This window comes from Seriola lalandi, unplaced genomic scaffold, assembly GCF_002814215.2.
Source record: "Seriola lalandi dorsalis isolate HSWRI2012SDOR001 ecotype SW California unplaced genomic scaffold, Sedor1 jcf7180002054671, whole genome shotgun sequence".
Classification (NCBI taxonomy): Eukaryota; Metazoa; Chordata; class Actinopteri; order Carangiformes; family Carangidae; genus Seriola; species Seriola lalandi.
The window spans coordinates 716805-730910 of record NW_019525224.1 but is presented as its reverse complement, the minus strand read 5'-3'; the positions used below and the strand labels follow the sequence as shown (position 1 = coordinate 730910).

The 14106-nt window shown below is 35.3% G+C and overlaps 1 protein-coding gene and 2 non-coding genes across 3 annotated transcripts in view; all 3 read left to right on the top strand.

Annotated features, from left to right (window-relative positions):
• The window catches only part of cdh13 (cadherin 13, H-cadherin (heart)), a 310913-nt gene extending 303189 nt beyond the window's left edge, over positions 1–7724 (top strand). The window contains exons 15-16 of the mRNA XM_087177984.1: positions 6667–6778; positions 6869–7724. Coding sequence (XP_087034110.1) covers positions 6667–6778; positions 6869–7103 — 347 coding nt within the window. The 3' untranslated portion in view covers positions 7104–7724. The remainder of the gene's footprint in view (positions 1–6666; positions 6779–6868) is intronic.
• Positions 7725–12712: 4988 nt separating this feature from the next.
• Positions 12713–12785, top strand: LOC147818253 (small nucleolar RNA SNORD36). Its single transcript, XR_015438156.1, has one exon. It is a non-coding gene; the product is annotated as a small nucleolar RNA SNORD36 (small nucleolar RNA).
• A 692-nt stretch (positions 12786–13477) lies between these two features.
• Positions 13478–13550, top strand: LOC147818252 (small nucleolar RNA SNORD36). The gene has a single exon (XR_015438155.1). It is a non-coding gene; the product is annotated as a small nucleolar RNA SNORD36 (small nucleolar RNA).
• The last annotated feature ends 556 nt before the right edge of the window (positions 13551–14106 follow it).

The following is a 14106-nucleotide window of genomic DNA, read 5'->3' as shown; positions in this document are numbered from 1 at the left end:
CCCCACTTTGGGGAATAATCATGTTCCAAGTTTTGGAGCTTCAGCTGCAATAATTTAAGAGCTTTGTGGGATGGAAATAGGAAGTATAATGTTTCCATGGAGTCAGTGATTTAGCTGTGGGCTGCAACTTGAGCTTGTTTTTTTAGCCTATATTTGTTTTCATTTTGGCAAATGACACCATTGAAAATATGCCAAATTAGATATTGGCAGTCCCTGCATGCCAGGTACTTGTGGATTTGGAGTCAACTATCACTGGATTACTTTGATACTTCAGAAAACTTAGAAATGGAACGATTCTCAGGGAAGTTCTGGAGTTATAAGAAGTGTCTTTTTTCTAAGACTTCTAGGCAAATTTATGGACATTCATTTGCAATGGCATAAGAGATAATGATATCCTCTGAAAGTGTAAGTCACACTGAATCTAAAAATATGTTTATCATGTCTCTATGTTCAGATTGACAAATTTTGCTACAGCTCCAACTGCTGATCATGTTGATAAACTGGTCAAATCATCTAGTCCAACCTTTTTAGAACAACATTCATCTGTGCCCTTTCACGTGACAGTATCTTTGCCTCACATCTCTCCCTCCAAGCCCCCTTTTAACTCCCGAACACACAAGAGGCACGCTGATGCATGCTGCTGTGAATACACCTGCAAACATCTGTGAACATCTGCACCTATGCAAGCACTCAAAAGTAACTGCTTCTTAACCTATACTGGATTGTCAGCAGGGAAATGATGGGTACAGTTTACATTACACCATTGATGATACACAACATTACAGCAGTTTCTAGTTCATGCACAAGCTTTACCTCCATGAGGAACACTCTGTGATGCATTGGCATTTATTTCCATATGCTCATCAGTTTGGGCTCAACTGATTCATGTGTCATTCTTGTGTTTCATATCAGATGCTCATGGGTAAATAGCTGCTGAGAGATGTTTGATGGTTAACAAAGTGGCTACAACATTGATAAACAAACTTTATGTGAAAATATGTTCCATAGTAGAAAGGCTTGGTGACTTGTCTGTCTCTTTTTGGCTTCAAAACAAAACCATCTATTGGTTGAGCATTTTAATTTTGCTTCCTAATTAGAAGAGTGGCTGTTTTATAGTTTAGCCAGTATAGAGGCTCCCTTCTGTACAGCCATAACCTGTAACTTTCATTCTGAAAATACCAATAGCAACCATACTATCCAATAATAATGATACTAATATCCTCCATCTGCCATTTCCCACTCAGCCATTCAGACTCATTTATTCCCTCCTAGATGATCATTTAGCACCTATTAACACAAGATCCTCATCTGTAATTGCCACTCAATTATCATTTTCACTCTCATTCTACTTAGGCTTAGCAAGGTTAAGTAACGCCCTGAACCTGTGACAAACGTTGAATGGGCCATTGGCAGATATTGGTGGTGATTACAGTAGCAATATATTCAACCAGGCCTAAAGGGTCTCTTTTTTCTCTCCTCCATTCATCAAATGTTATTTTCCCTCACTCATTACTCTGACGATGTTGCATCACCTGTCACAGTCTGCTGGAGATGTCACCCTGATCCTGAACAGCAACCAGTGCCAGTCCTACCACACATGCATAATAGGCAAGTTCAAATTTTTGCACTCAAACCATTATCACTGTGGTTGTGCCTCAGCAGGAATGATATAGCATCCTTCATGGCCAGCCACGGTTATCCCATAAAATATACATTGTAAACAAAATGTTGTGTTGTGTCTCAACAACTCTTGGATAAATTGTTTTTGTGCAAAATAAAGTCAAATACAAAGGGAAATAACTCTCTACTCTCAACTCTAATTTGTCTGTAGATATGTTCTTTAAATATAATCCCAAGTAAATTATCTGTACTGACACAGCAGGGGTGCCCTTCCCAAGGGCATGGATATTCATGTCAAGCTGTACCACACGCTCTAGATGAAAGAGGCGAAAAGAGAGAAGGAGCCAACATCGACCTTGATCTGTGCAGAGATGAGGGTACCTTCCTCCGGCTTTTATCTGTAATGTGTTTTGATTAAGTCTGCAATAAGAAGCTTTTTTTTTCCTTCATTCTCAAGGTCTTTCCTTCCACAAAGCACAATGTAGACACATGGTTCCTCTCTGCAATTACATTTCATTACATCACAGTTAGACACTGGGATTATTTATCTTTTGAATCTGAACATTGGCCAACTGGTTTACTATCAATGACCATGGATATTCTTAAATTATATAAACTGTCTCCTAGTCTGAAACCTTTGTAACAGATATTTTTAGGCATGAACAATAGAGAGGAATAATCCTCTGTATTGGCAATAAACACAAATATGGGACACTCTCCCACAGACACACACATCGAAGAGCATCTCATGGTAGTTCAGCTACAACACAGGTGCACTCTCTCAAAGGGCAATAAATGTGCTTCTAGTGACTATGAAGGCTCTGCTGGACTCCCTGTCTTTCCAGGAGAAAAACAGAGACTCTGACAGAAGTTTCTTGTAGCTGGTTAGCTCTGAATACCAGCTCTACATCTCTGTCCATGCAACACAGAGAGAGGTGGTACATCAGTCTTCCCCATGCCCCATGATCCTCCACGTCACACGCTATGTAGCCACGAAGCCATGCCCCCTACTGTACAGTCACTGCTCCCTCACTGTTTTGTTATATTTATAAATATACTGGAAGAGAAGCTTCTACTAAAATATGAGGGCATAACACCTCAAAGGAACAGATAGACACTGGGGAAAAAAAGTTATGTCCATTCTTTCTGAGTATTAGATAAGAAGACTGATACCACTCCCCAGTTTGCCTGTTTTAATAGGAGACAATAAGCTTAGCTTAGCTTAGCCTGTTATATCTTTTGCTTAAACTGTACACAAAAAAAGACAATTTGTTTTTTTTGCAAGAAGTTATGTGCTGTGAAAATTTCTCATTCTAGCCGTTACCCTGCTTATAGTCTTACAAAGCTAAGCTAACCATCTCCCAGGTGTGGCTCCACAGCACACAAACATGACAGTGGTATCAATCTTGTCTAGCTCTTGACAAGAAAGCAAATAAAGGCAATTCCCACAATGTCAAACAATTCTTTTAACTTGTTTATAAATAGAATAAATCAATCCTTTTGTTTTTGGAGGTCTGGAGGTGTTTTTTTCTCTGTATAACCTTAATGTGTTTAGCTTGTGTGTTTAGCCTGTGCACATAGAATAGGCAGATCTTTACCTCATTAAGCATCCCTATCCTCATTAGCCGGACATCTAAAAGTGTCAGAGATTGAAGCTACAAAGACCACTAAGAAAGAACAGCCTCCTTTATTACATGCACAGGTGCACAGCTAATGTGCTGTAAATATTGCTCTTAATAGCCTCTCCAAGTCAAATATCCATTTTGCCAAGTACACAAAACACTGTTTAAAGGCTTTTATTAAATAGTTCCTACTCCTCTCAGTTTGTTATTCATATATTTCAAGGTCACTAACACACCACTCTCTCATTTTCTATGTTGTCTTATGCACAGAAAGGTGTTAAACAGGAGGTCTTCATTTGCAAATGAGGCAGTATAAGATAAATGGAGGTGGTGGATGTCAGTGTATGATGCTAACAACACAGCATCTGCCTTCGTATGATAACCCAACATATATTAAAAACATAATTAAAAAAACAGAATGACTATAGAGAAAAACTAAATTCATAAACAAACCTTTTGTAAACCTAAGGAAAATGCTCTGTTCAGGTGATTCCCAGTGTTTACTAGCCACTGATAAAGTAAGGTCACAGAGAGACTGAGAATATTCCATGTTGTATTCTCCTCAAGCACCATGTTTATGTAAAACAGCCAAAGTTCATTTTGCTTTTGTTTCTTTTTTATGGCCTTCAGGCATTCAACTATTTCTCTTTGTCGGCTAATAATGTGGTGCCTCAGAGGATTTATCATTAATCTACTTTACATTGTTGGGATTTAAGAAGATTTGGCAACATGACATATTAGCTGCAGCTCCAGGTCCTCTGGGACCCATTTCCAGCCCTATGGTCTATTTTTTTTTTTTTTTATATCACATGTTGATTTAAGTGTAAGTCATATCAGTATTGTGCTGTGCCTTGAGATGTGTCTACTCTGCAGGTTGGTTAACTTCACAGTCTGAGGCTTTGTTGTACAAACAAGAGAGTGAAAAATAAATGGCTGTTGGGGATGGGAGCTGCTCATGAATGCAGCACATCTGTCTGGATATTTTAACGCACCATACAGTGTATAATGCCATTCAGTGGCCCCAAGGGATAATGAATAACAAGTAGAGAACAACCCATGAAATCAATAAGGAATATAACTAAGATGATTTACTCATGTTGTACAGTGCTAACATGAGGATTCATATTAATAATACGATACATATCAGCCTGACCTTTGTGTGTTTTAACCACACAAATACAGACATAACTTTGGGTGGATGCTGAGCTGCTCATTGTAAACATACATAATTTTCTTATTGTTTGTACTTCCAACACACCTACACACACACGCCTCTGTGGGACTAACCTCTATCGGTGCATCTGAAGTATTGTATTATGTCGTCCCCACCAAACCAGGTAGCAAAGAGGAGGTATCAGAGCTCCCCAGAGTACCAATTTGTTTTCACTGTTGGGCTCATTCTGTCGCTTTGCAGGTGGATGCCTGTGATTTTCCTCCTGATAACTATGAGGAGCAACGGATAGACTTAGTACATACACTACCTGGACAGATTTACACTGATGCAACTCTGTGGGTGTTTGGGTGGTCACAGGAACACATTAGGGGCTAATTTATGTGCAAATTTATGGACTTTGAACCTTCAGTAGTACTGATGTAATAGGAGTAATTTAATAGCAACAATAAGGGATGCTGGATTTCAGTGAAAAGACTTCACCACCCTCTGTGACAGATTTTGTTCTCTTCTCGCCGCAGGTCTCTGTCCCTCTGCTCTTACGTTAATATGTATGCTTTAGTCTCCCCCTCTCTTTTTCTTCTGATGTAGGAACTGAACAATCATATGTTATTATCCACAAGCTTGGTTCCGGCAGCTCCCTCATACTCATTTGAGAAAATCAAATCCTGTGAGAGTGAAAAAAACTATTTCATCGAGTCATATCTCGAATACAGCATAGTCCTGATAATACACTGCATACTAAACTATACTTTCATTTTCTATAAGCAAAATGAGAAGAGAAACATCCTGTGAAAGCTGAAAGTGTCTGTCCATTAACATGTATAGGTCTGAAACGATTGTAGCACTTTAAAATTCTTGGTAGAAGTGACATTTAATCGCAGCTCTCCCTGTGTCTAAGTATGTAGATCATCTAACAGAATTAGTGCCATTTAGTGAGGATTTACAGTAATGTTCAAGTAAAGTCAATTTGCATTACAATTAAAGGAATTTGCTTGGAGATTAACGGCACCCAGGGATGAATTTCCTCTCTTATTAGCTGTAAAATCACTATGGTGGGAAATTACAAAATAAAGTCCTTGCATTACACTTGTAGATTAGTAGCTGTGGCAGGAACAAAGTAAGAGAGAGGACCTCACATTCCCAGCTCAACCAGTCTCATTAAAAAAAACATTGCCTATCAGTAGGAAACAGAAATCGAACCATCTCCTGTGTTAAAGTCAGACTTCTATAACCCTCACTTGTAATTCGCTTTGGATAAAAGTGTCACCGAGTCCCTTGCCCTGTTTATAATTCCTGCTGCTGGAGAGCTTTGTCACTTTAACATTAACACACAGCAGGTGGAGTTGGGGCATTTGCTAAAATGACTAATACTTTTGTTTTTCATGGGAGGTCAGTCTAGTTTTACAAACCCTGCCAGGTTAAAGTAACCCTCTCACCAGAACATCTGTGTTGAACAATTATGAAAAACCTTTTCTCTAGATTACATTCAGTGTCAATAATCTGGGCACTGCTACTACACTATGGTCAAGGTCAGAGAAAGATTGTGATTATTGTGAAAGGAGAAGTCAAACTTTGTTCTATGAAGGTCAGATATAATACCACCACCACCACCACCTCCTAATCTTGTTTTTCACCTTGCTACTCATAGAGCATATTACTTCCTCAGTTGGCACTCAACGCTGGCAATTGACGTAAAATTGTCAGATGTTACACAAAGATATTATCATTGCCTTATATTTCTAATAATCCCATGTATACAACTATTTTGTGTTACCAAAATATATTAACATGTGTTCTGTAATGATGTCCAGATATTATGCTCTTACTGGGTAAATCTGTAAAACATTTCCTGCCACATGTGGCTCTTAAAGCAGCTTTAACGTTAGACAATTAAACTATTATTGTTATTGTTAAATATTTAGTTATTGTTAAATAACAAAAAACTAAACCTTTTTCATTGCTCCACATTAAAACCACATTATGTCTTGCATTGGCACTGAACCTTTGCAGTTAAGTGTAATTCCTTATTGGTGACTAACTGCAAATAGACATAATCTGTTGTAAACAGGGTTTCTTACTGTCACTGCTGTGATGAGTACTTTAGTAAATTGTCATGGTCTAGGCTGTGACTTGTTTTTTCCCTTGTGTTTATGGTGTTTTCCCTTTCCCCATGTTTTCTGTCTTCCCTTGTTTGTTTCTGTGTCTGTTTGTATCTGGGGCATGGTACTTCTCTCTCTGTCCCTCTCTCAGTCACCTGTTTGCCAATCAGCCAGCACACCTGTAGTTCATCGAGCCCAGGCATCGAGTATATACTCCCCAGTCCTACAGCAACTATACGCCAAATTGTTGTTTCACCAGTCTGGTAGCTCACGTTCCATCTGCTTGGAATTTAAATTCAAAGTTTTGCTCCAGTGTCTCTTCCTTGTGCTAACCTTTGTTTCCTTGTGTTCAGGACCACTGCCTGCCAGCCTGCGCGTTCATTATTCAGGGTGCCATGCTCCAGACAGCCTGCTTCGCCTTGCCAGTCTCCAGCCTCACAGACCTCCTCTTGCTGCCCGCTCACCAGCCCTTTCCAACCAAGACAGCCCCCACTCTCCACACTGCCCTATCCCAACCTGTTGGCCACTCCCCTCTTCTCCTCGCCCAAAACCCTCACTCTCCCCTCAACATATGCCTTCTTAGTTTAAGTAATGAACTCACTCTAATTAATTTGAACTCTAAGTCAGTGTCCTGCATTTTGGTTCCTCTGTTGATCATGACAAAAATAGTGATTTACTATATGTTGAATGCTGTCATTTGGAAAGGCTATAATTCATGCTGCTGCATCTTCACTGCAACTCTAAGTAAAATTTTATGTGTGTGCTGTTGTCTGACAGCAGCAACATAGAGTTATCAATGACGATGCCTGTACTCTGTGATCGTATATTGACGCACTGAAAAAGTGATGACAGGAAGAGCCGAAGGAGACAGAGCACTGTCTTTTGAACGTCACCCCTACACAACAGCAGTTGCCAACACCTTGGAAAAAATGAGGAAGAACTCAGTCCCTGAAAATACCACTATGAAATATTACTCCATTGCAATGAAATGTGAAGGATTATGCTGCTGTTAGTTAGACCATTGTTTGAACATGTCCTGTGTTATCTACTCCACATACTGCTTGCTAATTAAAACTCTGGCAATGCATCTGCAGCATAACTAGCAAACCATACAACCATAAATGAATGTTGGAAAAATGTTATGTAAAAATTACAGTTTCTCTTTGACATGTATCCGAATAAAAGTATTAAGTTTCACACAAAGGGAAATTAATCACCTGCAAAGGTTCACAATTATGCATCAGCGTTTTTAGAATTCTCCATGTTCCCCGTTCACTCTACAATTGCTCTTAAATGAATTATCCACACAGCGTAGACATGGTCTGATTCAGGCAATTAACTTTTTTTCAGAAGCCACTGAACCCCTTGGTGATCGGGCTACTGCCTCACACACATTTTGTCCTCTGCCTCATACTTTGCTCTGGTCCAATCAGTTCCTGTTGACTTCATGGACCAGTGGATTGGGTTCCCATGGAGGAAATGATTGCTAACATTGTGGCAGTAATTTAGAAATGAGCCATGGTGCCTCAATCAAATCATCAAATTTAAACAGCAGGGCTGAGAATCACAGCATTTTGTGGTCCATTACAAGGGCGTGGGTTTGCATATGGATAGCAGGGACATGTCCCTACCAATATTTCGGGAGGACGGAAATTACCCCTACCAATATTTAAGTAAACTTGTTTGGAGTGAAGTCATATGAGATCATTCCAATGTGCCCTCCAAAGGTTATGTCTCCAAGACAACCAATTTAGGCATGCTAGCATTTGATTGAAAGGGCAGGGGTTATATGAAGGCTCACATCATGTGAGAATGGTACCTAACATCACCAGAAGAAATTATGTTATTTATCCATGTTAGCTAGTATTAACTAGCGAGCTGACCCTTGCTTCTGTCTTCTGTATGCTAGCAGTCAGGTTGCAAACAGGAGTTAACATAAAATGGTGGATATATGCCCTATGAGTTTAATTTATGTCAAGAAATCCATGAAAATGTCACCATGAATGAATTAGTTTTTAGTAAAGGGGGCAGCAAATTAGGAAACAGGTTCATCTTTCATCCATCCATCCATCCATCCATCCATTATCTTCCACTTATCTGGGCTCGGGTTGTAGTGGCAGCAGGATAAGCAGGAGGTTAGAGTTACTTTTCATATCTTACTGTACTATGATTTTTATGCCTTACTATACTATGACTTTTTATGCCTTACTATAATATGACATTTTATTCCTAACTATACTATGACTATTTATTCCTTACTATAATATGACATTTTATGCCTTACTATACTATGACTTTTTATTCCTTACTATAATATGACATTTTATTCCTTACTATACTATGACTTTTTATTCCTTACTATAATATGACATTTTATGCCTTACTATACTGTGACTTTTTCATTCCATACAAGACTATTACTTTTTGTAATACTTTCTATACTATGACATTTTATGCTTTCCTAATTTATAAATTTTAATGCCTCACTGTACTATGATGTCTTTATGCCTTACTATGACGTTTTTATGCCTTACTCTATAATGACTTTTTATGCCTTACCATACTATGACTTTTAATGACTCATTATACTATGACTTTTTTTAAGACTTACTATACTATGACTTTTTTTAAAACTTGCAATACTATGACTTTTTATAAGTTTCTTAAGTGTGATTTTTTTATGCCTTACTATAGTATGACGTTTTTTGAAATTTTATGTCTTACTATACTATGTCGTTTTTTAATGTTTTTTATCCCTTACTATAGCATGGCGTTTTTATGCGTTACTACACTATGACGTTTTCTGATGTTTTCATGCCTTATTATACTATGACATTTTTATGCCTTACTATACTATGACTTTTTATTCCTTACTATAATATGACATTTTATGCCTTACTATACTATGACTTTTTATTCCTTACTATAATATGACATTTTATGCCTTACTATACTATGACTTTTTATGCTTTCCTAATCTATAACTTTTAATGCCTCACTATACTATGATGTCTTCATGCCATACTATGACGTTTTTACGCCTTACCATACTATGACTTTTAATGACTCATTATACCATGACTTTTTTTAAGACTTACTATACTATGACTTTTTATGAGTTTCTAAAGTGTGATTTTTTTATGCCTTACTATACTATGACTTTTTATGAGTTTCTAAAGTGTGATTTTTTTATGCCTTACTATACTATGACATTTTTATGCCTTACTATATTAAGACCTTGTTTGACTTCTTCTTTTTTACGCCGTTCTAATCTATGACTTTTTATGCCATTCTAACCTATGACTTCTTATGCCGTTTTAATCTATAACTTTTTATGCCTTATTATACTATGACGTTTTTATGTCTTACTATACTATGGTGTTTTTTGATGTTTTTTATCTCTTACTATAGCATGGCGTCTTTATGCATTACTACACTATGACGTTTTTTGAGGTTTTCATGCCTAACTATAGTATGACTTTTTCCTAGGTTTTTATACCTGACTACACTAAGACGTTTTCTGAGGTTTTTATACCTTATTATACTATGATGTTTTTTGACATTTTTATGCCTTATTATAGTATGACATTTCATGCCATACTATACTATGATGTTTTTTTGAAATTTTATGCCTTACTATACTATGACGTTTTATGCCATACTATACTATGACGTTTTTTAATACTTTTATCCCTTAATATACCATGATGTTTTTTGACGTTTTTATTCCTTACTATACTATGACGTTTTATGCCATACTATACTATGATGTTTTTTGATATTTTTTATTCCTTACTATAGCATGGTGTTTTTATGCCTTACTACACTATGACGTTTTCTGAGGTTTTTATGCCTTATTATACCATGATGGTTTTATGCCTTACTATACTATGATGTTTTATGCCATACTATACTATGACGTTTTTTAATACTTTTATCCCTTACTATACTATGATGTTTTTTGACGTTTTTATGCCTCACTATACTATGATGTTTTATGCCATACTATACTATGATGTTTTTTTGAAATTTCATGCCATACTATACTATGACTTTTTTTGATATTTTTTATCCCTTATAATAGCATGACGTTTTTATGCCTTACTACACTATGACATTTTCTGAAATTTTTATGCCTTATCATACCATGACATTTTTATGCCTTATCATACTATGACGTTTTTATGCCTTACTATAATATGACGTTTTTTGACGTTTTTATGCCTTATTATACTATAACGTTTTTTGATATTTTTTATCCCTACTATGGTATCAAATTTTTATGCCTAGGTAGTTGGTGCAGTGGTTAAAGCTGTTGCCTTACGCTCAGAAGATTCTGAGTTCGAATCCCAGTCCCAGCACCTTCCTGAGTGTAGTTTAACTCTTCTACCTATGCTAGTGTTATATAGTAAGACAGTTTATGATATAACACACCTTGACATTTTTTAATAATTTTATCCCATACTACACTATAACGTTTTTTGACGTTTTTATGCCTTACTACACTATAACGTTTTGTGCCATACTATACTATGACGTTTTCTGAGGTTTTTATGCCTTATTATACCATGATGGTTTTATGCCTTACTGTACTGTGACGTTTCTTGATGTTTTTATCCTTTAATATAATATGACATTTTTTGACGTTTTTATGCCTTATTATACTATGACGTTTTTGACGTTTTTTATCCCTTACTATAGCATGGCGTTTTTATGCCTTACTGTACTATGATGGTTTTATGCCTTACTATACTCTGATTTTATTTTTTAATTTTATGCCTTACTACACTATGTCGTTTTCTGAGGTTTTTATGCCTTACTATAATATTACTTTTTCTTGCGTTTTTATCCTGTAATATAATATGAAATTTTTTGACGTTTTTATGCCTTATTATACTATGACATTTTTTGACATTTTTATGTCTTATTATACTATGATGTTTTTATGCCTTACTATAGTATTACGTTTTTTGAAATTTTATGCCATGACATTTTTTGACATTTTTTATCCCTTACTATAGCATGATGTTTTTATGCCTTACTACACAATGTCGTTTTCTGAGGTTTTTATGCCTTACTGTACTATGATGGTTTTATGCCTTACTATACTCCGATGTTTTTTGAAATTTTATGCCTTACTACACTATGTCGTTTTCTGAGGTTTTTATGCCTTACTATACTATGACTTTTTCTTGCATTTTTATCCCGTAATATAATATGACATTTTTTGACGTTTTTATACCTTATTATACTATGACGTTTTTTGACGTTTTTTATCCCTTACTATAGTATGGCGTTTTTATGCCTTACTGTACTATGATGGTTTTATGCCTTACTATACTCTGATGTTTTTTGAAATTTTATGCCTTACTACACTATGTAGTTTTCTGAGGTTTTTATGCCTTACTATACTATGACTTTTTCTTGCGTTTTTATTCCCTAATATAATAGGACATTTTTTGACGTTTTTATGCCTTATTATACTATGATTTTTTTATGCCTTACTATAGTATGACGTTTTTTGAAATTTTGTGCCATACTATACTTTGACATTTTTTGACGTTTTTTTAACCTTTACTATAGCATGACGTTTTTATGCCTTACTATGACATGTTTTGACGTTTTTATGCCTTACTATACTATGACATTTTTTGACGTTTTTCATCCCTTAATATAGTATGGCGTTTTTATGCCTTACTACACTATGACGTTTTCAGAGGTATTTATGCCTTATTATACCATGATGATTTTATGCCTTATTATACCATGATGATTTTATGCCTTACTGTAATATGACGTTTTTTGACGTTTTTATGCCTTATTATACTATGACATTTTTATGCCTTACTATACTATGACTTTTTCTTGCGTTTTTATCCAGTAATATAATATGACATTTTTTGACGTTTTTATACCTTATTATACTATGACGTTTTTTGACGTTTTTCATCCCTTAATATAGTATGGCGTTTTTATGCCTTACTACACTATGACGTTTTCTGAGGTATTTATGCCTTATTATACCATGATGATTTTATGCCTTATTATACCATGATGATTTTATGCCTTACTGTAATATGACGTTTCTTGACGTTTTTTATGCCTTACTATAGCATGACGTTTTTATGCCTTACTACACTATGCCGTTTTCTGAGGTTTTTATGCCTTATTATACTATGATGTTTTTATGCCTTACTATAGTATGATTTTTTGAAATTTTATGCCTTGCTATACTATGACGTTTTTTGAAGTTTTTTATCCCTGACTATAGCATTACGTTTTTATGCCTTACTACACTATGACGTTTGAGGTTTTTATGCCTTACTATACTATGACGTTTTCTGAGGTTTTTATGCCTTATTATACCATGATGGTTTTATGCCTTACTGTACTGTGACGTTTCTTGACGTTTTTATCCTTTAATATAATATGACATTTTTTGACGTTTTTATGCCTTACTATACTATGACTTTTTCTTGCGTTTTTATTCCCTAATATAATAGGACATTTTTTGACGTTTTTATGCCTTATTATACTATGATCTTTTTATGCCTTACTATAGTATGACGTTTTTTGAAATTTTATGCCATACCATACTTTGACATTTTTTGACGTTTTTTTAACCCTTACTATAGCATGACGTTTTTATGCCTTACTATGACATGTTTTGACGTTTTTATGCCTTACTATACTATGGCGCTTTTATGCCTTACTACACTATGACGTTTTCTGAGGTATTTATGCCTTATTATACCATGATGATTTTATGCCTTATTATACAATTATGATTTTATGCCTTACTGTAATATGACGTTTTTTGACGTTTTTATGCCTTATTATACTATGACGTTTTTATGCCTTACTATAGTATGAGATTTTTTTTAATTTTATGCCTTGCTATACTATGACGTTTTTTGACGTTTTTTATGCCTTACTATAGCATGATGTTTTTATGCCTTAATATAGTATGATTTTTTGAAATTTTATGCCTTGCTATACTATGACGTTTTTTGAAGTTTTTTATCCCTGACTATAGCATTACGTTTTTATGCCTTACTACACTATGACGTTTGAGGTTTTTATGCCTTACTATACTATGACGTTTTCTGAGGTTTTTATGCCTTATTATACCATGATGGTTTTATGCCTTACTGTACTATGACGGTTTTATCCTTTAATATAATTACATTTTTTGACGTTATTATGCCTTATTATACTATGACGTTTTCATGCCTGACTATACTATGACGTTTTTTGATGTTTTTATCTTTTACTATGTTTTTATGCCTTATTATAATATGACGTTTTTATGCCTTACTATATTATGACTTTTTTTTCACATTTTTACCCCCTTAAACGTATGAAGTTTTCATGGCTCTCTATACATTGATATTTTTATACCTCACTAAAGAATGGCCTTATTATACTATGACGTTTTTTGACCCCTTACTATAGTATGCCTTACTACATTGACCTTTTTTTTATTGCCTTACTATACTGTGACGTTTGACATTTTTTTGCATTACTATACTATGACTTTTGACGTTTTTATGTGTTACTATACTATGACATTTTTTCATGTTTTTATCTC